Source organism: Urocitellus parryii, chromosome 3 (assembly GCF_045843805.1).
Source record: "Urocitellus parryii isolate mUroPar1 chromosome 3, mUroPar1.hap1, whole genome shotgun sequence".
In the NCBI taxonomy this organism is placed as follows: Eukaryota; Metazoa; Chordata; class Mammalia; order Rodentia; family Sciuridae; genus Urocitellus; species Urocitellus parryii.
The window spans coordinates 184,976,429-185,002,731 of NC_135533.1; the positions used below are offsets into that span (position 1 = coordinate 184,976,429).

At 38.6% G+C, this 26,303-nt stretch overlaps 1 protein-coding gene and 1 pseudogene across 1 annotated transcript; both read left to right on the forward strand.

Annotated features, from left to right (window-relative positions):
• The first annotated feature begins 19,329 nt into the window (after positions 1–19,329).
• On the forward strand, positions 19,330–19,892 carry LOC113195019 (ribonuclease P protein subunit p14). The gene has a single exon (XM_026406395.2). It carries the CDS (start codon positions 19,431–19,433, stop codon positions 19,803–19,805), a length of 375 nt encoding a protein of 124 aa, XP_026262180.2. The 5' UTR covers positions 19,330–19,430; the 3' UTR covers positions 19,806–19,892.
• A 30-nt stretch (positions 19,893–19,922) lies between these two features.
• On the forward strand, positions 19,923–20,574 carry LOC144253521 (hydroxyacyl-thioester dehydratase type 2, mitochondrial-like; annotated as a pseudogene).
• The last annotated feature ends 5,729 nt before the right edge of the window (positions 20,575–26,303 follow it).

Consider the following 26,303-nt stretch of genomic DNA (forward strand, 5'->3'; position numbering starts at 1 on the left):
AGAATAAACCTAAAATTTTTAATACTGAATTCTGGGGCAAGAAAAGATTGAGCTGAAAAATGAAAGAGGGCACTATGGCTTCAGGAAAAAAATAAATAAAAGTAATATAAAATGACCAAGAGTATTTACAGAATCATCTAGACTAGGTGCCAATCTGACTCCTCATGCTTACTTACCGGGTGTGTTACCAGATGTTCATTGTAAAATGGGAATAATGGTGCTCATGTGGCAGATTATTGTGAACATGAAATTTGAAAACATGTAAGATGTATTGAACAGGACCTGAAATATAAAGAAGTCATTTGGGGCTGGGGTTGTGGCTCAGTGGTAGAGTGCTTACCTAGCATGTGTGAGGCACTGGGTTTGATTCTCAGCACCACATATAAACAAATAAATGAATAAAGGTCCATCAATAACTAATAAAATTTTTTTAAAAAAAGAAAGACATTATCACTATCCTCATCACTGTTATTAAATCAATAATCACTAAAGTTTATCATTTATTATTAAAACATTGTGCTAGGTATGTTACATGTCATTTTATTGTCAGTATTATTATTAGACAGTAACACCAGAAGGTATGGATGTTCCTTCTTACAACATTGTTGAGCCAATAGGCTTTCTTCTACCTTGAAGAATTTATAGGAAGCAATCTAAAGGAAGTAAAATGGTAAATAATTCTCCCCCAGTTTTTTGCATTCTATAATTAATAAGGTGAGACAGCAAAAGCAATGTTTATTATAAGACAGGGGGAAAAAAGACTACAACTGCACAATCTTCTGAGAGACATCACTTAGTCTTCAATGTCTAGCACCCTACATCAATCAGCCCGATAGATGGTTATATAAACTGGTTCTACTTAGCTGCAGGCAGTGGTTACTGAGTATCTCTTTAGAGTTCAGAATTTATTTTTTCAGTAACTGGTAACTTTCTTTTAATAAAGAAAGGAACAAATTGCCATTTAAAAGAAATCCCTGGGCTGGGATTGTGGCTCAGTGGTAGAGTGCTCGCCTAGCATGCATGAGGCCCTGGGTTCGATCCTTAGGACCACATAAAAATAAACAAAATAAAGGTATTGCACCCATCCACTACTAAAAAAAAAAAGAAAGAAGCAATTATTACCTCTAAAAAATAATCCCTGAGTAAATTGGAGGAGCATTAATCACTAGGGCCCTCGGGCTCTTGAGAATTCAGTCTTTCCATAGTGATCATCATGATTATATAGTATTTCATTGTATATTCTGGTCTCTACAGAAAACACAGCATGTTTCAGCTTAGCTAGAAGAGTTTTTAGTCAGGATGAGTTTTACATAGTCACTCTCTCTTACCTTAATCAACCTTCATATGGTTATATTCATGGTGACATTGGGCTTTTCGGTGGGAAATTTTGGATAGATTACCACTCTTGTCACCATCTAAAAATCCTTGTGGGATCATCTGTTCTAGGTCATGACCTTTAGCACTAGGCTAATTCAGTGAAGGAATGACAAAGAACCCAAGTGAGAGCCTTCTCCATCACTAGGCTGGAATAATATGAAGATACTTCAAGATTCCCAGTGGCTTCCATTATGTTAGAACACATAGAAATATTTTGTTGGTCAAGAAAAGGGGCAGGTTTTCAGGATTGCTCCTGAAAAATCTAGAAGCCAGGAGAATCTAACATCCAGGGATTGGGTGGTTCTACACTCCCTTCAAAATGGAAATACAGGTTGCATAAGCCAAATGAGAAGCAGTGCAATATAGCAAGTTCTTGCATCTGTAAGGATTTCTTTCCTTCTCTACTAACTGAAACTTTTTTGGGGGGAGTATTAGAGATTTGATCTCAGGGGTACTTGACCACTGAGCCACATCCCCAACCCTATTTTATATTTTATTTAGAGACAGGGTCTCACTAAGTTGCTTAGCCTTGTTTTTTTGCTGAGGCTGACTTTGAACTTACAATCCTCCTGCCTCAGCCTCCTGAGCCACTGAGATTACAGGCACGTGCCACGGCACCTGGCCTGACTGAAACTTTATACACAAAACTCAGAGAACATTAGGGTTGAATGACAAGATACTAAGATAATACAGACTGAGTGAATGGCCAGGGATAGTAATGAACTCATTGAAATAAAAGGCCTAATCAAATCCAGAAAAAGACCTTGTCCTATTTGTAACTAGATTAGGAGCCTATAGCCCATGAGTTGGGAGAGTTTGCCCTTTCAGATAGATGTATGGTATCTTACCAAAGAGCTCATCCATCTTTCTAAACGACACAGCCCACGTTACCATTTCATCTATGTCAGAAATGAATAACATCTTACTTAAGCATCAAATTATGTCTGGTTAAAGACACAATAGAAAATACATTTCTGCCAAACACCAGGGATTGTTTTTATACCAACTTTCCAAAAATAAGTGAGTTTTATTTATGCATTTGTTCTTCAAGCTGGAGACAGCAAATTCCGTCTGGGAGATCCATGTTGGTACTAAATTGTCAATACAGCAACAGAGAGAATTTGACCAGGCTTTCAGCAAATCTATCTACCAATTAGGGATTTTATGCCCTTTAAGGATAAAAATGCCAAATTGGAAATGTGAAGGACTCTACAAGGCAACATATATTTGTCCAGTATTCGGAAGGTATGGCCTTAGCTAGGAGACCAGGGTCTCATCCTTCTCCTGCCACCTGGGCTTCAAGTCCCTCATCCCTGAAATAGATATTTGTAATGTATCAGTGTTTTTAAACACTGTTTATATTTGAAGCACTTTAGAAGACCTTTTAAAAATGTGATACCCCACGCCTTACCCTAAACAAATTAAATCAGACTCCCTATGAGTAGAACTATTTACTAAAGTTTCTCAGGTGATCCTAATGTGTAGCTAGGGCTGAGACCCATGATGTGGGGTCATTCCCGAGTTCACACTTGTGTCAATATGCTGTCACTTTCAGTTTGACATAACCTACTGTGTTCATTCTCACTAAATTTATTCTCCTTGAGAAAGCAGAAAACTAACATGACCCTGTGAGTTGTGACCTTGTATGAAGCCCCTCTGATGCAGGCAGAACTTGCGTCCAGACAAGAGAAACGATTATGGTGACAAGACTATAACCCCCACACCTTTGTCACAGAATATAGAGCAGACTGATGTGAGATACTCTACTGGCTTTAAAGAAGCAAACTGCTGTGTTGTGTGAGGGTTTCTGTTATGGACTAAATGTTTGTGTTCCTCCGAACTCAAATGCTGATATTGAGTTCCACAATAATGGCATTAGAAGGTGGGGCTCTGCAAGGCAATTAGGATGTGAGAGTGGAGACTTCATGAATGGAATCAGTGCCCCTGTAAGAAGAGGTTGTAGAGTGAGTCCACTCTCCGCCATGCAAAGATGAACCTGGAAGTCAACAGTCTGAACCCAGAAGACGGTTCTTACTACAATGCAATAAGCGTAGGTCTCCTCCTTGAAAAACTAGTTGGGTAGAGAAATTCCCTTCCAACTGGAAAAGTGCTATGATCCTAAACTGGTACCATGGTACTAACATCAGCATAATGATGAAGAGTGTATGGTTTGGGGCTGGGATTGTGGCTTAGTGGTAGAGTGCTTGCCTAGCACAGGTGGGACCCAGGTTCGATCCTCAGCACCACATAAAAATAAAGGCATTGTGTTGTGTCCATCTACACCTAAAGAATAAAATATTTTTTTAAAAAAAAAAGAGTGTATGGTTTGAAGTGAGTCTGATCTGAGTTTAAATTCTGGCTCTATCAATTGCTTGTACATCTTTGGCCAACTGATTGATTAACCCCCATAAGCCTTAATTTCCTCATATAAAAATGGGTATAATATTACTTTCCAATCTTCTAAGATGTGAGGATGGGTATAAGAATCAATGGGGGAGAGGGCTTAATAATCAGAGGACTTAACACCTCAAAAATCCTACTGGTCATAGTTGTTACAAGTTCTTTGCTTGACTGTTTTAGGGACAACTTGTTTATTTTTACAACCTGGTCATGACACTTCCTAGGAGATTGTTCAGAAAACCTGAAAGGTCTACTGGGCACAACTGGAAATGCAGAGCAGGGTCCCACTCCAGGTCTAGCAGGTAGCACCAACCTCCTCTAGGTCCTGCCCTCTGTTTTCATGAAGCTGCAAGAGCAAGATGGCCAACACCAAGAGAGTGGACATGACAGGGCTTCATGATGCATTCCTCTCAGTTTATTGAAATTAGAGAACAAAATCATGGACTTTCTCCCATTTTTCAATTTGTCCCTACTCTATTCTTTACACTTTGTCTAGTAAAGCTAGTCTTTTTCAGGCACTATTCCAAACTACTTTCTGAGACTAGCTGTAAGGTTTTGAAGTCAAAAGTTGGGAGACGGCTTGTCAGCCTTAAAGCATCTTCAAAAACTATTGTGTTTGAGCTGCATCATCCAGTAAGACTCAAAAAAAAAAAAAAAAAAAGACTCTGCTCAAGCAGAGCTGTTTAAAAAAAAATAAAAAAGTTCTGAAGTTTGCTTTTGAGATCCTCACACTAAATGGGGAAAGAAAACTATAAAGCTGGGTCCCAGGAGAGACTTTCCTATTTGGCTGAGAAAGCTTTCAAGAAAGTTGCCTAACAACAGTCCACAGCACTCACATTTACCTGGCAAGGAATGTACAGCTTCTCAAATGAGAGAGGTAATGAAACTAAAAGATAACTTCCTGTTCATAAAAAAATGAAAAGTCCTTCAAAAGAAAAAAAAACAAAGTTGTTCAAGGATATATAAAAGAAAGACTAAATAGTATTGAAGGGTAAAAGTAGGAATATAGCAAATTCATTACCAAAAATTTGGTATGAACTAAACTAAAAACAAAGAGGTTTAGATAAATTTATGAATATGAGAACCATAAGGAATCATCGACTTCAAATTAGAAGCCTTGGAAATATTCAGAGTTTGAAATACATGTTATAATCATCAAGCACACAGAAAGGTCTCCTGGCAATACTACTGGAAAACTCATTCAACACAGGTTGGTTTCTCTGTTATGATCTTCTTTCTAGGACAAAGGAATAAGAGAGAAGAAAGGTGGGACTTTTTTTCAAAATGCTTTTATCTAAAGCAGAACAACTTTTACTCCTATCTTTATTTGAGAGGCAATGTGCATTAAATGTACTCTTGTGGAGTATCTATAATCACCGCAGATTTTATGATTAAAATCAGAAGCAAATGTCCCATGTGAACATTGTTCAAATATACAATTGGCCCTTGTTCACACAACATAGTAAATGACTGTTGGTCTCCAGAGATTTCCCTTGTTCACTCTACAGATGCAAGGGTGAAAATAGAGTTGTCTAGAAGGTTAAGGAGGGAAAAAATAATGGAAAATAATTTGAAAGTTTTGCTCAAGACAGCCTCCTTGTTTCAACCCCTAGCGTAAGGAGACTTTGGGAGAAGAAATAAATTCTAGGACCTAGTACACAAATACTACAGATCCCACTGGAGAGGTCTCTTCATACTTAGAAATGAAGGCTTAGATCCCAAGAGCTGAATAAGCACTCCAGGTATATAGCAAGTTATGAAAAATCTCAGGTGTTCTGGATGCCCTCATGGCAATCATGGACCACAATGACCCTTTTTTCAACATTTTTTTTTTTTTTGGTGGGGTAGTCTGATAGTTCTCCAAGTAGTTAGAAAATCATCAAACCCTGATCATGTCTTATACCCAAACTGAATTTAGAAGAACAGCATTGCAGGGAGAGGAGAAAATGTTGAGTTACTAATTGATGGGCATACAGTTTATCCAGCAAAATGAAAAAGTTCTAGAGATTTGCTGTACGGACACTACATCTATCATCTACAATAATGTATTAAACATTTAGATTTCTAATAGGTAGAGCTCACGTTAAGTATTCTTACCATAATAGCTTAACACTTTTAAATTTAAAAATAATATTAAGCATTTTCTTTCCTTTCTACATTGCAAAGGATTTGAATGTAGGAACTGTGGCTTATACACACTGGATTTCCATCATTGAGTCAAATGTGTTCAACAAGTAAGTTGGGAATGTTTTTTTTTTCCTCTGTTCAACCAGGTCAAATGCGAGTTGAGCATAAATTTCAAAACTGGAAGCCAATAAATGTGATTTTATAGTTTCATGATGGTACATAATAATTAAAAACATTTTAAGTATTTTATGAATAGGCAAGTCACAGGGTATGAAGCCAAATGACAAAAATACATGCAAAAATTATTATGTATAATCAAAGAAATATAAAGTAAAACATTAGAGTGGCATCATTCTTATGAAAATATCAATAATGGTAAAGCTAATAGAAAATGGACATATCCATATACTGATAAGATTATAAAGTGGTACAATATTTTGGGGAGTAGAGACTTGACAATATTTATCAAATAATCTTAAATTTTACTTACCATTTTAACATAAAATTTCTACTTTCGAGAACGTATTCTAAGAAAATATTTAAGATATATGCAAGCATTCAGCTTCAAGAATATTCAGCATGGTATTTTTTTACAATAGTGTCAAAGCATAACCTAAATTTTGAATTTATGTCAGTAAAATGAATTACTGTGTATTGAAATACCATTGATATTGCACTGAAGACTTTTTAAACTGAAATAAAGAAAGAGTTGCAGCACATTTTTGGTGAAAAGGAAATTACATTATTTTGATAAAAACAAAGTATGAAAGGTGAAAATGTGAAGAGAATTTTAATGATATTAAGTATTGGGGGAACAGGAAACTCAGGAATGCCTGGCTTTTGTCCTATCAAGTTTTCTATTTCTTTTGGCTTTACAAAGAAGAGAAATGCAAGGTTCAAATTCCCCATAGTAAAGAGAGAACCAGTTTATTGGCTGAGCAAGTACCTGAGATATCCATAAAGACTTCTCAGTTAAAAGGGCGCTGGGAACACTTGAGGGAACTCTGCCTCCCTAGCATAACCAAAAACCAGGGTTTCCACCTAGGTGAACCTACAGAGAAAGAGAAGAGAGACAACACTGACTTGGCTTATTGCTCTCACTGCATGGAATGAGGAGAGCCAATGTAAGTAAACTACCTGGACACAGCCTTTAGATGACAGTGACCTGGCTGACGAGTCAATGCCCCATGAATACCATAGACTTCTATCAGTAATATTAGCAACTTTCCTTCCCTATAATGGTGGGAGAGTAGAGAGAGGAAGAATGGAAAGAAGTGGGATGAGAGGCAGGCTCAGCATCACGAGAGCCCTCCAATACTATATAGCCTCAACAATATGCTGCTGTGGAATAAATCACCCCATAAATTCAGTGGCTTAACCTCATGAAGACATCATTTTCAAGACTCCTGGGTTGACTGGGCTCTGACATACAGCTCTGCCCCATGTGCTGAGGTTGCATGTGCAACTGCATTCAGGTAGGAACTGGGCTGGTGTCGAGTTGGGTTCTCCTCCTCCTGAGTCTCACTCTCCATGTGACAGTGTAACCTGAACTTCTTCATGCATGGAGACTGCCCTTAAATAGGGGGTATTCCAAGAAAATAATCCCTAGCCTAAAATTATACCTGGAATGTATTTTAATCGGGTGTGGTAAGGTACCCACTCAGAAAAGGAGATCATTGTTTGAATGTAGAAATTTATACTCACAGAAGCCTAGAGACAGGAGACACGGGACCTCATTCAGGGCCACATGGGAAAGCACTAAGAAGAACATGGGCCAGAGGTTTTAAAGGGATTTTTTTTGTCTATTTGTTTGTTCTTATTTTTTCTATTTTTATTAGTTCTTTTAGTTATACATGACATTAGGATTCATTTTGATGTAATTATAAAAGCATGGAATATAATTTTAAAGGGGTTTTCCTGGAAAAGAATGGGGAAAGCAAAGTAAGTATACTGAGAAATTTTAGGATTGCAGAGTTTGAAGTTTCAAAGGGGTAATCCCTAGTTGTCTGGTACCTGGCCCCAGGGTGATCTCAGGCAGAAGGAATATTGACCAGGTATGTGAGTGTTAGATAAAAGAGATGATTAGGTGGGTGTAGGCTCTGGATTAGTCAACTTGTATAATGAAGACATGATTCACTGGGGAGTCATTTGAAATCACTAAGAATTAGCCAGTCCTGGGAGGGGCATATTTTTCTAGGATCAAGGCCCCAAATGCCAGAGCACCAAGAACATAACAATTAAGATAATCAGGTCAACATAAGGCCTGATGTGCAAGCTCTTGCCAAGCCTCTGCTAGCAAGATGATGCTTGCTAGAATCCCATTGATAAAAGCAAATCACATAATCAAAGAAAGAAACAAAAGGGGAGGTGACTAAACAAGGACAGGAATGTGGGAGATACAGTCCCTGAAGGGCCATCAGTGTTGCAGTTACCACATAAATATTTCTGAATAAAAAGATACTTGCTAAGGCAACAATGATCACTTCTGGAGCTAGAGGTATTTATTTTGTGCTTTTATCATACTTGGATTTTCTTTCTCATTTTCAACCATGCATATGCATTATATTAAGAACAAAGCCAACCCCAACAAAATAAATAGTACAATCTTAGATCAGGTTCCCAAGAAGCAGAAAACCTAAGATGAGAAGTTTTATGCAAGTGTTTTAGTGCCCCAGGAGAAAACCAACCAGGAGGGAGGGAGAGGAGCAGGATAGGGCAGGCAAAGAAGCTGAGCGAGGGGTGATCTCAGCCAAAGCCTAGCCTCAGCCTGAGTCCACAAGGAGCTCTGGAGGATGAACAGCACTGTGGGGTTTTCTCCACTAGGCTGGGGTCAGGATTTTGTGCACCATTCAATCCACTGGTCAGCCCAGGTACCCCCCAAGGGGGAGGACATAAGCTCTCAGGCATCCTCTGGAAATGCAGTTGTCATGGTAGAGGGCAAGTCTCTGGGGAAGCAGGCAGCTTTTAGCTCTTAGTCTGTTCAGGTTGATATAACAAAATACCAGAGACTAGGTAATTTATAAACAACAGAAATACATTGTGCTAAGAGTCTAAGATCAAGGCACCAGAAATTTGGGTATCTGGTGAAGGCCTATTTCCTCTTTGATGGTATTGTCTTTCCATGGAAAAGGGGGCAAACAAGCTCAATTTCCTTCAGGCCTCCTTCTTAAGGGCACCCATCCCATTTATGAGGATGGAGCCCTCGTGACCTAATTATCTCCCAGAAATGCCATCTCTTAATATCACCACATGGGGGATTAGGCTCAACATGTAGATTTTCGGACATAAACATTCAGACCACAGCAATCCTCTATCAGACAGCACCTAAAGCAGCTGGGGTTAGATGCATGTACTTTATGGGGCCAATGCTGTCTACAATAGCGACTCTAGCTTGCACAGAGGACCATCTCTGCAATGTCCCACATGAGTACCTCTTACATTCACTATATATTCCAAATATGCCCTCTACACAGAAAATAGGCATCAAGTTATATAGGTTGGATGAATGCATGTTAACTATGTGAACTCATAGCTTCTCCAGCTCTTTTGTGAATATCCCATGAACCCTGAAAAAATTACTTTGGGAATGTAACTCTAAGGAGTATGTCAGGATATAAGGGATAAAACATCAGTCTTTTCAAATAGCTTTGTAACAGTGATGATAAGGCATATTTTGCTAAACTTTCCAAAAAGGAAAAAAAAAATTCCTCCTCTGGGCTAAAATCATGCATGCAAAATTTCAAAGGGGAAGGCTCATTTTTTCTAAAGGTTGCAGGCCTAAATTATAAACCCGAGTCAATACGTTAGACGTCTAAAAGTTCTAAAAATAGGGGCGGATAATAAGAGTGCTTTCTCAACCAAAACCACAGCCTTCCCTCTGCTGCACTCAGAGAAAGTAGCAGAAACTAATCTTTCTCCTCAAGTGGAAAAATGGGTAATAGAAATCTACCAGATGCCTTGGATTCTGTGCACTGACAATGTATTTCCATCAATCTCATTTATTTTTGTCTGAAGTCTTATTTTCAGGCCATTACATTCAAATATGGAATCAGGCCATATTTACCAAGATGCTCTTGGAAAAAAAAATGAACATGAAAAGGAAATGCCTTTTATGAGGAGACACACTTATTTTCTGGTTTGTTTTTTTTGTTTTGTTTTTGTTTTTTGTTTTTTTTTTTTTTTACCATCCATGATGACAATGTTGCACCCAGGGAGCTGAGATAATGGCTCATTGAATTTTACAACTATTTGATAGAAGTTCTTGGAAACATGGAGAAGTCTGGAGGTCTCTCTTAGGTGAACTGTGAACAAGACAGAAAAGAACTTCATTGAAAGAGTAACAGCTTTACCAAATGGGGGGGGGGAGAGAGAGAGAGAGAGAGAGAGAAAGGAATGATAAGAAATGATAAGACCAACCTTCCATGGTCCTAGTGAAATAGGATGGGAGTTCAAAGTTTTACCCACCAAGATTCTTCCCACACCCCACTGTCTTCAAGAATGAGGCCATATGACTAGGTCACTCTGTGATTTAAATAACTGAGGTCAGAAAGAAGGAAAAGGGGCACACAGCTCTATGACTAACTACAGAGAATCAAAACTGCAATTAAGAAGTGCAATGATTTTTCTAAATCATTGCTTAACCATTAACTAAGCACAATTTTATCCCTTTTCAATTCAGGTAAATTTTGCACATTTTTAGGATTTTTTTTCCATAGAAATAAACCTGAAGAACAAAATATATACCAATATTTTAACAGATTATGTTTCTTGTTTGGGATTTGGGCAATTCAGCATTTTTCCCATGGAAGATTTGTGTGGAGGCATCTATCTAGAAAACTTGCTTTTGTTCCTGAACTTGAGTTTCAATGCTCTCGATGTCTCCTCCCCCCATCCTTTCCCTCTCTCTTTCCATCGTCCAGAGTTTTCTCTCCCTTCCATAGAGTTTGACAGATCAGTCCCCTCCCCTTCTCACAGGATCTCACTGCAGGCCATCTGGTCTTGTGATTCTCAGGGGACATCTGGTGACATCTCTGAAGACTCTACAGGACAGCAGCAATCCTTTGAAGATGCCAGCTGCCCTTCCTCTCCTTGGAAAGTTGAAGAAGACAGCACCACATGTCCAGGCTTCCTGCCCTAAGAAGCTCGCTTTAGGAGAGGAGCTAGTTCAGCAGGGGTCTTCCGATGTTGGTCCAAAAGCGGATGCCCGCAGGCAGGGGGTGAGGAAAAATATGCATTCCTTCCTGTGGGTTCCTCCTGGGTGTCGCCCATCTCTGAGCTGGCAGGGTTCTGCGGCTGCCAGTGGACAAAAGGAAGGGTAACCTAGATTTCATTCCCAAACCAGAAGTTTTGAGCTAGTTCTAGTTAATCTCACTTAGAATCATAGAGTAGGTGAAATCACACACAATTGTCATATTTGGCTGCTATGACCTACAGAAGTAGTCAAAGTTAATTTCATATGGTTAAACCTAATCAGTGCTTTCTGATGTCTCTTTGTGTGACAAAACAATCATGAAAGAAAAAGAAAACATTGGGGGGGCAGGGGAGGAAGCTGCATGTGTCACAATGACTACATCCATCCCATGCTTAAACACATTCAGTGGAAGGGCTGGGGTTGTGGCTCAGTGGTAGAGCACTTGTCTAGCACATGTGAGGATCTGGGTTTGATCCTTAGCACCACATAAAAATAAATAAATAAAATATAGGCATTCTGTGCCTCTACAACTAAATGTGTGTGTGTGTGTCTGTGCGTGTGTGTGTCTGTGCGTGTGTGTGTGTGTGTGAGTGTGTGTGGTGTGTGATTTATATATATAAATATAACGGTGGATTTCTGTTAACTCCACAATAAAGTTTACATCAATCAGGGTACCAAAAAAAGAAAAAAAGCCTTCCCTTCTATAAACTCTTCAACCTCTCAATAGTATTCATCCCTACTTTCTAGAACCCCACCCATCTTAGCTCCCCAACCTTCCCAAACTTTCTCTCCCTCCATCCTTAGGTTCAGAGTAAGTCACAAGAGTTTTCAAAATTTTCCAACTTTCCTCCAATCCAAAGAGCAACAGAAATAAGAACTACAAAGTATGACAAAGAAGTTGACATTCTTTTTCAGACCCTGAATATTGATTTAAAACTGACAAACCTGCAAACTTCACTGCTTTATCTCAGGTGTTTTGTCACTGTGATGAAAAGCTAACACATTCATATTAACATATAATGATTTTATTATTGTTATGGATATAGTAAACTGATGATAAATCTTTTAAAGTGTTTTAGTTTTAACTTCTACAATAGTTGCCCTACAGAGCTACATGTCATATATATTTAAATCCCTTAAGGTTTGTAAAAAATTTTTAAAATATAAAGGGTTCTGAAACCAAAAAGCTTGAAAATTGCTTTAATAGAGGCTTTAAAATTAGAAGTTTATTTATTTATTTATTTATTTATTTATTTATTATTTGAAAAAGTTAATAATTGTATTTATGTATTTTTATTTATTTATTTTTGTTTAGGCAGCTGACCTTCATTCATTGTATAATTTTCATACAGAATTGATGGTATCAACCTACTGTGGGGTTGGACTGGAACAGTAACATTCCATAAAATAAGAATTCATGCTCTTTAAACTAGCAAATAACAGAGAAATTTACTGTAAGATTCCCTGACTTGTTTCCCTCATATTTTTGTGACTTTGGGAAACCATCCAAATTACTTTTGACTTTTTGTATAATCCCAGAATCCAGTTAAAACTCTCTGGGCAAATATGCCAAAGCTTGAGCCATGGCAGAGATTTTCTTTCCTGCATAAGATTCTCAGATAAGAATCAAGAAAAACCAGATGCAGTATCCAAAACCTCATGGTCCTCAAAAAGAATGCAGGTTCCTTAATTCTAAAAGGGACTTCATCACACTCCATGCTGAAATGCTCATCTTACCCCCATCTCTGAGACACCCTACAAGGGAGCCCACTTGGACCCTGACCCTCAGGAGGCAGCTTCTGAATGCTGGTCCATGTTGACCATTGTGTTTCTACCATTTCATTTCCCAGAATAAAAATCTCTGGGGTAAAGGAGGATGAGACACAAGCATAAAGATTTCTCATCCTTTCCCCATGGAAGAACAGAATTTATATTTGTTTACTCATCTGTGTTATCACCAGAGAAGACAAGTCACACCAGCTCCTAGTAGGAAGGCATGAATCCCATGACTAAATCATTGTAGGTGTGTTCTCAAGAAAGCCTAAAATATGGATATAGGTTGCTCTACAAAGGGAGCTAGACAATAGAAGGGAGACTTGAAGCTCCCTAACCATGCATACCCGCAAAATTCCTATTTCCAAACAATAGATTTGCTCTAGTTTTTCTAAACTGCATTATCTTTCATTTGATTAGAGGTGCCCCACATCGGAATTTAGTGGTCTTGATAATGAACACTGTGATAATTATTGGTAACCATAAATGACAATAATAATGTGGTTGTTGATTATGATGATAAACTTATTGAACCAAAACATGTTGTATTTTGTTTCCATTTTCCTATCCTGTAACATTCCTAGACAATTCCATGATGTGATGCTCACTTTCCATTAAACTTATATCTAGGATGACTCAGTGTATTCAGCTTCATCAGACATCAAATCCACTTCCCCTTTAGTAGGCACCCAAACCTTTATGAAATATTCTCTTGATGCCATCCCCTCTTTGGGAGAGAAGTATGTATCCCTTTCTCATCCTATAGAGAAAAACTATAGTACACTCCAGTAGGCTGAAGATTTGCTTAAAAACTGAAGCTTCCTTTGCCCCACTGTCATTTGATATTTCTGCACCTGATTTATTCACTGCCGGATCCCAGGCACATAACACAACACCAATCAGAGAATAGGTACTCAACAGATATTTGTGGGATCTGTGACTGACAGAATGTCTTTGACTGGAGAAGGGTTCTCCAGGGATTACAGGTGGTTAGCAGGACCAGCCTAGGTAAATAGGAAGATTTATTCTGTCTCATTGCATTGTTGGAGAATGCAACCAAAAACAAGAAATAGAAAAGCAAGAGAGAGATCATCACCCATTAAGAATGTACACATTGTCTTGAGAATTAAAATACAAACAAATGCATAGGTAGATACTATAAGGTCCTTGCTTAAAGATCCCTAGAAGGAATGTCACGCCTGTAATTCTCTTCAGCTTTATTGGGATTATAGGGATGGTTCCCCATATCATATTATTTTAAATCCCTTTATCCTCAGTCTTTGATTCTAGTTCTATGACATCAGGAAATTCAGGCTAAATATTATGCTCATTTGATTGCTGAATAATGCAGTAAAAACAATGACTACTTGTTCAGCCCAAACCCTGCCCTAAGCACCATGCATACATTACCTTGATTTCTTATCATCCCCTGAAAGATAAGGATTATAGTCTCAATTTTCAAATAAAGCAACTAATCCACAGAGAGTTTAGGGAATGTGTTAGCATGGGAGGTTAGAAGTTCAAAAGAGTCATGTCTCAACTTTTGGTATATCATTGATTCTCAAAGTTACTATTTGTGGAAATGAAAATGATCACAAAAATTAGTGAATAGCCTGAAATATGTATCTTCATATATCCTTTGAGCTTTGTTACCCCTTTCTGCTTAGCCTCATGAACCATCTCACTTGCTTTACATAAAATGATACTAAATAAATTAATAACTAAGTATAAGCTTCAATGCCTTTGAGACACAATGGCTACATTCATATTTTTTTCTCTCTATCCTAACCTTGCAACCTTTGTTCTTCCCTCTCTCATTCTCTTAGTTGAGAAGAATTAGTTTAAACATAATCTATGGCTCATGAAACAAGATAGGCACTGATCTTCCCATGGACCTCTTTCATGTATTAAATTCAAGAAATTATTTTCATACAACATAACACCTATGAACCTATCAAGAAATAAGGCAAGAACTAGAGGAGTACCTAATTGGTATCTGAAAGGAAAGTGAAGAATTGGGAGATGGGTGAGTGAGAAATAAAATATGGAGACCAGGCAGAGATACACACCAGAGTTTATTTGTCAGAGCTGACAAATAAAGGCACGTCTCTCCATAGACAGAGAGAGGCAAAACAGGCTTGAGTTCTGGGACTTTTATGGAGCAGGCTCAGAGATTAGAGCCAGGTAAAGGGTTGGGTTGTTATAAGGGAGTGGTAAGTCTTTCTCAGAAAGGCCCTTGGGCTGGAAAGCAAGACTTTTTCTTATTATGGTAGCTGTCACTTAAAATGGCCATCAGACGCTAAGCAAGAACCTTACAGTATCTACCTATGCATATGTTCGTATTTTGATTCTCATGACATTGTGTACATTCTTAATGGGTGATGATCTCTCCCTTGCTTTTCTATTTCTTGTTTTTGGTCGCATTCTCCAACAATGCAATGAGACAGAATAAATCTTCCTATTTACCTAGTTAGTATATTAATGAATTCATTGGCTAGTAAATATTTCCACTTTTTATCTGAAATCAATATTTAAAAATAACCAAATCTTAAAATATCTAATTAATCTTCCATTTAAAAAAAGTCAAAACGACATGGACTTGAAATCTGAAAGTCCTCTCTGACTCCATCCTAGAAAATTTTTACAGTCCTGACCTGAAGCAACATAACTTGGATCTATTATCTGATTGATTTCCTGAGAGATTTTTACCTCAGGATTATTACCCATTCACTAGGTAAATCTGAGGATACAAAGACACAGGTTTAAGAAAAGAACAGCACAAAGCTGCTTGGTTTTCAGGAGCCAGAACTTTCTAAAGGGGCACATCATATACAGGACCTTAAGAACAATGTGACCTTCAATGCTGCCAGGGCAGTTGATGTTACCATCGCAACCATACTTAAAGACCAGACTCTTTCAAGATCATGTAGAAAAGACCCAGTAGGGTTCTCCCTATGATGTCACAGAAGTATGAAGTTTGCTAGACTAAGAGAAGTTGTTGCAAAGCCTATCCAAATAATAAGAGTACACACAGGACTAACAGCAATCCTTTTCAGAATCCTGGGGTAATACGTAAATGTTATAATGTCTACTCAAGGGAAACTAACAGGTTTGGAAATGAGTAACCTTTAGTGATGAAGCATTAAAAAAGATTTAAAGTCTTTCTAGGTGGTGGAGGGTGGGGCTGAGCAGAGCTCCTGAAGGTTGACACTCATTTTCAGAAGTACTGACCTAAGAATTAGGTCAGTTTCCCTAAGCAGAATCTGAGAGGGCTATTCAGCTGCAAATGATTAATGGAAGGCGTGTTCGTTTTTTAATATTTATTTTTTAGTTGTAGTTGGACTCAATATCTTTATTTATTTTTATGTGGTGCTGAGGATCAAACCCAGGGCCTCACACGTGCTAGGCAAGTGCTCTACAGCTGAGCCACAACCTCAGCTTGGAGGGAGTGTTCTTAATAGAAAAATTAGGAGAGAGAGGAACAGAATGAGGAAACAGACTTGAGCCAGGGTCTCAGGTAAACTTGAACTTTGGGCTGACCTCCACTCCCACCTACAGGAAGGGGTGAGCTCTAGCTTAGAACATTCATAACAGCTCAGTGGTATATCCCCAAAGACTCCATTACTGACCACTTTTATGGGCTGGGAATGGGGTCCTACCTCTAAGCCTTTCCAAGTGAGGGGCCTCACTCAGCCCAGAGCAGCTGGCCAGAGGATGTCACAGTGAAGCCATCAGCTGCAGCCCTGGCAGGGAGCAACAGGACTTGGGAGAGGAACCCACAGCGTCTCTACCATGCTAATACTCGCAAACCTAATACTCTAATACCTTCAGCTCCAGTAACTTAGATGCTCACTGCTTTTTCCCCCTACCAACTCACCCTTCTCTCAACAGAGTGAAGAACAACAAAAAAAGAGCCCAAGACTTTTAAACAGTGATATAGTACATTGAATCCAACAGTGAATCTGAACTTGACTCCCTGAACAGTAATAAATTCCATGTACCCACTAATAGGATTTGACTTGAAAGACACTTTACCTCTGTGATTTTCTTTCCAAAAAGCCATAACCCCTGACTAATTATGAGAACATATCAGAAAAAAATCTAGACTGGGAACATTGGACAGAATTCCTAGCCAATACTCCTCAAGATTAATAAAAGAAAAGAAAAACAAGGAGAGCCACAGAAACTGTCACAGACCAATGGAGACTGGGGAGACAAGACAACTCAATGTAATTTGATACCCTGAATTAGACCCTGGAACAGAAGGAGGGAGTTAATGGAAAAATCAGTGAAATGAAAATAAAGTCTGCCACTTGGTTAATTGTAATCTGTAATGTTGGCTTCTAAGTTTTGACAAATGTACCCCTAGTAAATTAAGGTGTTAGATGTTAACAATAGTGAAACTGATGTAGGGTGTACAGAAATTCTGTCCAATCTTTGTGATTTTTCTCTGACACTAAAATTATGCCCAAATGAGAAATTTTTAACACTCAAATAAAAGTCACCACCACTAGCAGCAGCCAACCGAGCAGCTGCCCTATGGTTGTCTTCTCATTGCATCAGTCTTGGTATTATTTTAATTAAGGAACATCAGAGTCACACCATATTTGAATCATCCTAACTTCCCCTACTTTGGCCTCTGAGTCAATTGGGAGAAAAAGAGAGAAATGAGAGGAGAAGAGAGAGGAGAGAAAATGTTAACCCCAAGAGAATTATGCAAATTGGCTAGGGTAGCTAGTTAAGATGGCGGCAAGAGCAAAATGGGGCCCCATAGTTTCAGAGAGCTGTTCCCATGATCCCAAATCAGCACCCATATCACCCCACTCAGGATTTCATCACTTCACATCTAAACCACTACGCTGGCCCTCAGTCCTGGCACCTGAAACTCTCCACCATTGCAAACACCAACTCAAGATTTGTACTCTTTCATTTAGGATTCGCTCTTACTCTCATGATGTTGAGTTATGCTACCTGCATAGAGTCTGTGATTTCTCAGCTCATAAACTGTGTTCTCTTATTGTAATGCTCTCCCACACAATATTTACTCATTAAATTCTGTCTTGTTCAAAAGTCCCTTGTGGTTCCAGGAAATCTGCCATGATCTGCAGAGATGAAAGGGATTCCTCCCTTCTTTAATCTTCTTGAACACCTGTCATTATCGTGGTATTTGCCTTATCTGCCTTACAAGATTGTAAACTATTCCAAGACAAGTCCACACTTTCTCATTTTCCTATTTCTCACAACATTTCTGTGGAGTTAAGCTTTGCATTCAGTAAGGCATTAGAGAGATTTATTGCTTGATATGGCCCCAATTCAATTCAGCTCAGCAAATGTTTTTGAATGCCTAATCTATGTAGATACTTAGACTTGTTCTCTTTCTAGGTTACCTTAGGTTTTTTTTTTCAGTATTTTTTCTTAGTTCAAATAATATTATCTAACAGTTTGAAACACTTTTTCTGTATAGAAGGCCAAATGCTATATACTTTATATAAATTATCTTATTTAATTTTCACACAACCCTACAATGTAGATTCTGTTATTAGCTACATTTGTAATATGAGGTTACTAGAAACAAGGCAGATTAAAACTTAGCCAAAGTCATTTAAGTTGGAGTTTAATTGTCCCCATTATGATATACTGTCAAGTTCTGAATGCTGACAAGTCTGCAATGTTCTCATCAGATCTAAGCCTCAATGATTCCATCCTGGCTGAATGCTAGTTTCCCTGCAGAATATTAATAGTGAAATGAATGGAATCAATTTTATTAGATGATAAATACTAAATTCCACCTACCGTGAATGATTATAGCCATCCTTTCATTGAAATTATTTAAAAGCAGAGCCAATTTCCCTGCTTTCCCTACTACTAGGGAATATGAGTTGACATAACCTTTCCAGAAAGCAATTTGGCAATACATAGGATGACACTGTTTCAAGAGTGCATGACCTTTGGTCCAACATTTCTAGTTCTCAGAATTTTCCTTTAAAAACCAATTGAGGATATGTGCAAAGATTTAAAGACTAGGTTTGCACATTAGCACTATTTAAAATGGCAAGAACTTGAGAAAATCTAAATGCCAAACAAGATGAGATATTATTAACTAAATTATAGTCCATCCATACAAAAGAACACTAAGTAGGCATTAATGTTATTGAGTAATATGCATTGGCATGGAGGAATGATATTATAGGTTAATTTTTTAAAGCAAATTATGAAAGGGTATGTATAATATTTTTCTAAAAGATTCACATATTATTCAATAAATAATATATTTAAGCTGGGGATGATGGTAATGCATGCCTCTAATGCTAGCCACTTACTAGGCTAAGGCAGAAAATTCCAAGTTCAAAGCCAGTCTCCGCACTTTAGTAAGACTCTGTCTCAAAATAAAAACTAAAAAAGAAGGGTTTGGGCAAACGTAAACATACCAGGAGTTTCCCAGACCCAGGTTCTGGCTCCTGCTTGGGATCGCCAAGCCTTGGCGAATCCTTGCAGCCAACCTGAGTCAGAGGAGGCGTCAAGCTAGTCTGACGGACAGCAGGTGTGATCAGCACTGAAAAAGATGCCAGCACTGGCTACCACATACGAAAGAATAGTTTACAAAAATCCCTCTGAGTACCACTACATGAAAGTGTGCCTGGAATTTCAAGATCATGGAGTTGGTCTGAATGCTGCACAGTTCAAACAGTTGCTTATTTCTGCCCTAAAGGACCTGTTTGGGGAGGTTGATGCTGCCTTACCTGTGGATGTCCTGACCTATGAAGAGAAGACCTTGTCAGCCATCCTGAGAATATGTTGCAGTGGTCTAGTCAAATTGTGGAGTTCTTTGACCCTGTTAGGATCCTACAAAGGCAAAAAATGTGCTTTCAGAGTGATTCAGGTCTCTCCATTTCTCCTCGCGTTATCTGGTAACTGTAGGGAATTAGTATTGGATTGAATAGTCTTCAATTTCAGAAACTTTCCTCTGCTCTCAAAAGTACTTTTTGGTGGCTGCATACTTTGAAAACAGAAGCAGGCTAGAAGCTCCCATGGATGAAGTATGAGGATACTGAAGATGTTCCCAGGAATATCCAGCTAATGCCTTCCATGGGGTGGACTTCAAAGGAGATTCTGCCTGAGTCAACCAGCGTGCAGCAAACAGTTCCTGAAGCATGTGCACTTGAGGGTTGGGGACCGGGCTGAACTCAGCAGGGCCTTCACACAGAGGGACATGGCTGCCTTCTCAGAATTAATGGGAGATGTCAATCCTTTGCATTTAAATGAAGATTTCGCTAAACACACCAAGTTTGGAAGGACAATTGTACATGGAATTTTGATCAATGGGCTCATCTCAGCTCTCTTGGGTACGAAAATGCCAGGACCAGGCTGTGTATTTCTCTCCCAGGAAATTAACTTTCCCGCTCCTTTATATATTGGAGAAGTGGTTTTAGCTTCTGCAGAAGTGAAAAAGCTGAAGCGGTTTGTTGCTTTTATTGCCGTGTCATGTTGTGTAATAGAAAGTAAAAAGACTGTTATGGAAGGCTGGGTCAAGGTTATGGTTCCAGAAGCTCCCAAATCCTAATTACAGGTGCTAAGTTATAAGTTCAAACACCAGTGTGATTGTTATTAAAGAGCATCTGGGGAAATGGGCCACTTGCTATTCATCACCAAGGAAAGGCCAAGAGACTCAGAAGCTGAGAGATTCAGAAGCTACGTTAGAGAAGGGGAGCAGGATGTCCACTTTCCAATTTGAACTTCACCCAGAGCTGAGTAGATGCATGACTACATCATCAGTTAAGAATTTTTTGGTAGTTTTTTTTTTTTTTTTTTTGGTGTTTTTAACCATTGAGCCACATCCCTTTTAGTTTTTTTTTTTTTTTTTTTTTTTTTTTTTGAGACAGGATCTTGCTAAATTGCATAGGGCCTCACTAAGTTGCTGAGGCTGGCTTTGAACTTGAGATCCTCCTGCCTCAGTCTCCCGAGTTGCTAGGATTACAGGTTTGTGCCACTGCACCCAGCTGTTGAAGTTTTTTAAATTGAAAAAGAAAGTATCAGGAGGCTTACTTATCTGAAGGGTGTACTTTCAGAATTTAAACCTAGTTAGATTTGTGTTTGATAAACACCTACCTATATCTGAGTAGAATAGGTTTCTCACTGGATTTTTATAACTGTCAAGCATTTGCTTGCTGAAGGCAGCAGTGGAACTTGGCTCATCTTTGAACACTTACCCTTTACCAGTAAATATTCTTAGATACCTTTCTCTCTGTTTCTGGGTCAGTTTATTGTAATTTGTTATTTACACCAAGATGGCATCTTGTTGACCTTTCTGTGGAACTTGCCTTTCAGGTCACTGTTACCAGAGAAGGGCTTGTGGGCAGACTTGGATTCAATTATGTAAACTGTGTCTCATCTAGAAAATAGCGATAACATGTACTGGGCAGGATTATTGTTGGGAACAGCAGATACACAGTTAAGCATAAGGCTCAGCTGTGAACAGTAGCTGCTATTGTCCATTTCCTCTGTGAGTGAGGTTAGGAGTTTTCTTACATTTAAAGCAGGGTAGCCTACAATTAAGCAGGCATCAGACCATCTTTCAGGCTGTCAGTCAATCTGTATTAGTATTTTAATCTTGGAATTGAATCTTCAATGCAGAGTTTCTATTTTAACAATCCAGACAGATTCTTTTCTCCCTCCCTTGGAAATGTGGGTTCACATTGTGTAGATACACAAATACATGCTTTATTGTAAAAATAGAAGAAATAAAAGGTATAAGAAGAAAAAAAAAGAAGGGTTTGGGATATAGCTCAGTGGGTTAGCACCCATGGATATCCATAGTACCACAGTAAATATAATAACAATATGCCATACTATATATATTTCATGAATATAATATATAGTGCTAGATCAGACACCTAGATAGATCAACAGTTCAGTAAACAGATGGCAAGTTAGGGAGCCTGGAAGGAAACAGAGCAAAATGATACCTGTGATATTTTCTTGGATGCTAAAATTATATATGATATTAATCTTTACATTTTTGCTTATCTATGCTTTATAAAATGAACTTGTTTTAATAATTATATAAAAAATTTAGCCCAAATAAGGTAGATCTATCAAATGTAATTGCTCATAAAAGGTTTGCCATGTGCTATCACTGACCCCAGACTCCCAACTAGCTTGGGCTGCCCCAGACTGCTAATGTCTGTGTTCAGATACAACTTATATGTCCTTATTCCCCTCTGAGTCATTACTTCCAGATCTTGGCACTTCAGTAATATCTCATAACTTCCCTACTCTCATCTTCATTTATACATCCAAGGATTGTTCTAACCTAGTAGCCCCCAGGTCCATTTTTTTTTCAATTTACTACACTGTTCTCACATGCCAAGATACTTGCATGAAAGTACAACTTCAGAACTTGGAAAAGTGTCAGTAGCCTCACCTGGAAAATTCATGTAATAGATAATACATTTTCCTACCAGGTCCCTCTTTCACTGGTTTCTCTATTAAACCCCATGTATTTACATTTCCAAACGGTTCCATGTCGTAGGAAGTGCACTACCATAATTTGGTAGGCAGTAGTCCCAATAGGAAGCATTAACTCATAATGGACTTGCAGCAGATACAAAAGATGCAAAGAAAAACATTTGGTTTGGTTTCATAAAATTATCAATGCTATCATGATATCATCATCTATTTTCTTCAAAACTATTAACAAGTGAATGATGTCACTGGATTTGAAAGCATAAAATTATTCTGGCATTCATGAAATAAAATCCATATGGTCATAATGCAGCACTAATTCCATTTACAGTTATTTTATTAGAATTTTCAAGTCAATATTTATAAGTGAGATTGTCTCTCTTTTTCTTCTGCTGCTCACCTCTTTCTCAAGAGATTTTCCCCCCTTTTGTTTTATTTAATCAGTGATCAAATTGTAGGAAAAAAATGTAGAGTTTCTTTTGTAGGTTATAGAAGAAAAACTTGAAACAGGAATTCTGTACAAGTGATTTGTTAAAAAATTCCTTCCAAAAAAAAAAAACAGAAAGGCATGTGTTAGTCAGCTTTACATCACTGTGACCAAAACACCTAACAATATCAACTTAGAGGAGTTTACTTTAGCTCATGGTTTTTGAAGTTTAGTCTATGCTCAGCTGAGCCCATTGCTCTGGGACTAAGGTGAAGAAGAACATTTTGGTAAAAGGGTGTGGCAGAGGAGAGTACTCCCTTCACATGGCTAGGAAGTAGAGGGAGAGGGGGAAAGGGCTTCAGGGAAGAAGAACCCTTCAAGGACATGCCCCCAGTGAGCAAGCCCCTATAACCATGCCCTACCCACCTACAATGACCAAGCAGTTAGTACATTCAAACTAGGATGGACTGATTAGGTTATAATTCTCATAATCTAATCATTTTACCTCTGAATAGTCCTGCATTAACACAGAAGCTTTAAGGGGTACCTCATATCCAAACTGTAACAGGCAGGAATGTAGGACAAGGAAAGAAAAGAAGCTGTGCCAAGACCTGGTTTGAGCTGCCACCTAAACTCTACTTAATCCCACAAGGAACACTGGCATATAACTACTACACCGAGAGCTCCTACCTTAAGAGTTGGGTGCTGGGGTTTGCGTACCTTCACTATAGTTGATCATTTGCTCTGGGCTGCTCCAGGGGAGTAGGCGTAACTTCACAGGTCTTTCCAGGTGAGGTGGACCCATGAGGTCAGAGGCAATTCCCCTGAGAAGGAAGCAGATGTGAGCTGTTTGCAGCCAACATTCACAGCAACTCAGGGATGGATACTCTGGGGCAGTAAGGCAGTTTTAGATAGAGCACCAACAACATGTCTTCATTTTTCTGCACCCTGGGACAGTTTCAATATAGCCAGAAAAATCTATCACTTAAGAGACTTAAGGATTTACTCATGAAAAAGTTATGAGATGGGTATTTACTGAGTAGGGAACTCTTTGACATCATTCCCAACTATGTCCTTAATTACTTGGTCTACTTAGATTTTCTATTTCTTCCAAGGTCAACTTTGATGGTTCATATTTCCTTTAGATCACCATCTACTTCAGTCAAGTTTTCAAAAATTTGATCATCAAATTATTGATTACCATAACTCCTTTTAATTATTCCTTGACTTGGTTCTAACATTAAGCTGTGGCTGCTGCTCTGTGCCCCCTCTCCTTTTGGCAACTTCTTTCTATTGAATTAGTGGTGTTGCTCCAAATGGGGAAATTTGGAATTTATTTACAAGTCTATTTGGTTTTCTCTATCTATTCCCTTTGTGGCATACTTATGGTGTTCAATTTGGAATAAATTGAGCAGAGAAGAAATGCCCTCTGCTGTAAGCTGGGTTAGCAGGATGCTTGCATGTTGCTATGAAAGGAAATAATCCATTGTTTCCTTATTCCCTTATTATTCCCTCTTTCCCAAGGCCTTTGTTAGCCTGAGATTAGGTCCAATCACTCCCTTTGGCTGTTCAGAAGCTCCGAGACTTTAATAATGAGAGTGATATCTTTTTCCCCCCACCTGGGGCAATTTATCTAAGCTAGCATGACATCGCCCCCACGTACAAAACTCCCTTTCTTACATGGATTTGGATTAGGATTGGCAACAGAGGAAATTACTTGAGATTTAAAAGATGGAGGTATATACATGGCAATTTTGTTAGGTTCTGAAAGAAGGTGTGGGGCCAGTGACACATACACTGTCACTGATCTGCTGGCTCCCCTGGCTCAAGAGGAGCATCAGTTGGTTATCAGCTCTTTCAGATCCTACCATTTCTTTTCCTTCAGTTTCTGATAGTACTAAGCAAATATATTTTCAACTTCATGGGAAAAGACATTAATGACTTCTGCAGGTCACTCTTGTCATTGGAATTATATAAAGTTCAGAACAGACATGGATTTCAGCCCATCCATGCAGGTTTCAGGGTGCCCTTGGCCTCTGACACTTCATTTCATCTTCTCTTTCCAACTCTCAGCCCTGCAGACACAAAGATGCCAGTCTTACAGAGACTGCTTGATGGGTTTCCAAGACTGTGTAAGAGATACTCCCTCAGAATTCAAAGTGGTTCTTTTTTTTTTCTGATTAATTTCTCACTGATAAATAAGCAAGTTTATCAAGTTTGGCTCCTTTTTACCAAAAAAAAAAAAAAGACTTCTGTATGGAAAGTTCCATGTAGCCCCTGAAAATATACTTTTTTGGGGCCAACCCGTAAATTTGTCAGATGCTGAAACCCTCAGTGATTCTAGTCTAGGCTAACACTAATATCCTCTTACTATGTATATTGTTTCAACTGAAACTGATAATGCTGTCATTTAAGTATCATTCCTCTAATATTATAGGTATTAAAAAAAACAAACAACTTGCCAGGCACAGTGGCACACACCTGTAATCCCAGCAGTTAGGGAGGCTGAGGCAGAAGGATCGGAAGTTCAAAGCCAGCCTCAGCAAAAGCGAGGCACTAGGCAAATCCGTGAGACCCTATCTTTAAATAAATTCCAAAATAGGGCTAGGGGTGTGGCTTAGTGGTCAAGGGTCCCTGAGTTCAATCTCTGGTACAAAAAAAAATTATATATATAAAGGTTAAATGGTTTTCTTAAAATGACACAGTTAATAAGGGACCTGCATCCAGGTCTCTCAATCTGGATAGGCACTATATTTGGAATGTCAAAGCAAGGCAATCAATAGGAACAACCCAAAAGTTCATAGGCCAGAGAAATTTTATAATCACTTGCTTCTTTGAGGCTCCAGACTCTTCTATCTTGTCTTCCCTCCCAATCCCTAATGCCTCCCCTTTCAGTGGGGTGACTCTCCAGCCTAATTTACAGGGCAGGCAATTAGAGTTTGGGATATGTGGTCTGATAGTGTAGGACATTTCTTTTCCCAAAACAGTATTAACTGGAGATTCTCTTGACCGTCCCTCAACTCCAATCATGCTCCAGTTATTTCCTTGGTTCTTATCCATGTTTCTAAAATTGTACCTGACCTTTTGAGCATCACACAGTCTTAATGCAAAAGGTGATGATTTGAGATAATTTCATTAAAAGGCTCCTCTTATAGATGAGAACACTGAACTTAGGGGAAGTGAGTCTTTCAAGGTCACATCTGTGACTTGTAGTCAATATGGAGGGAACCCATCATCTGCTTATATTCAGAAGCTGAGCAAAGTGGCAAAGAGTACAGCTGTGAAAGTATCCTGAGTTTAGTACACTAACAGGTCACCCTACTAAGTTTGAGAAGCACATCATATATTGGCAGATCTGTTACATGGTGCAAAACATTTCGCTGTTACCATCCTTGGTTTAATACCTTTGCCTCTAATATCCCTAAGCAGTCATTTTTATTTTGCAGTGTCACAGCCAGCTGTGCTCCAACATTTCAGCAAATTAAAAAGTAATTACATCAATAATGGATTAGGGACTGAGTTTAATCACTTTGAAAAAGTACTTGG

Excerpts from the sequence above, each read along its gene's own strand:
- LOC113195019 (XM_026406395.2), top strand. The coding sequence starts at position 19,431 with ATGCCAGCACTGGCTACCACATACGAAAGAATAGTTTACAAAAATCCC.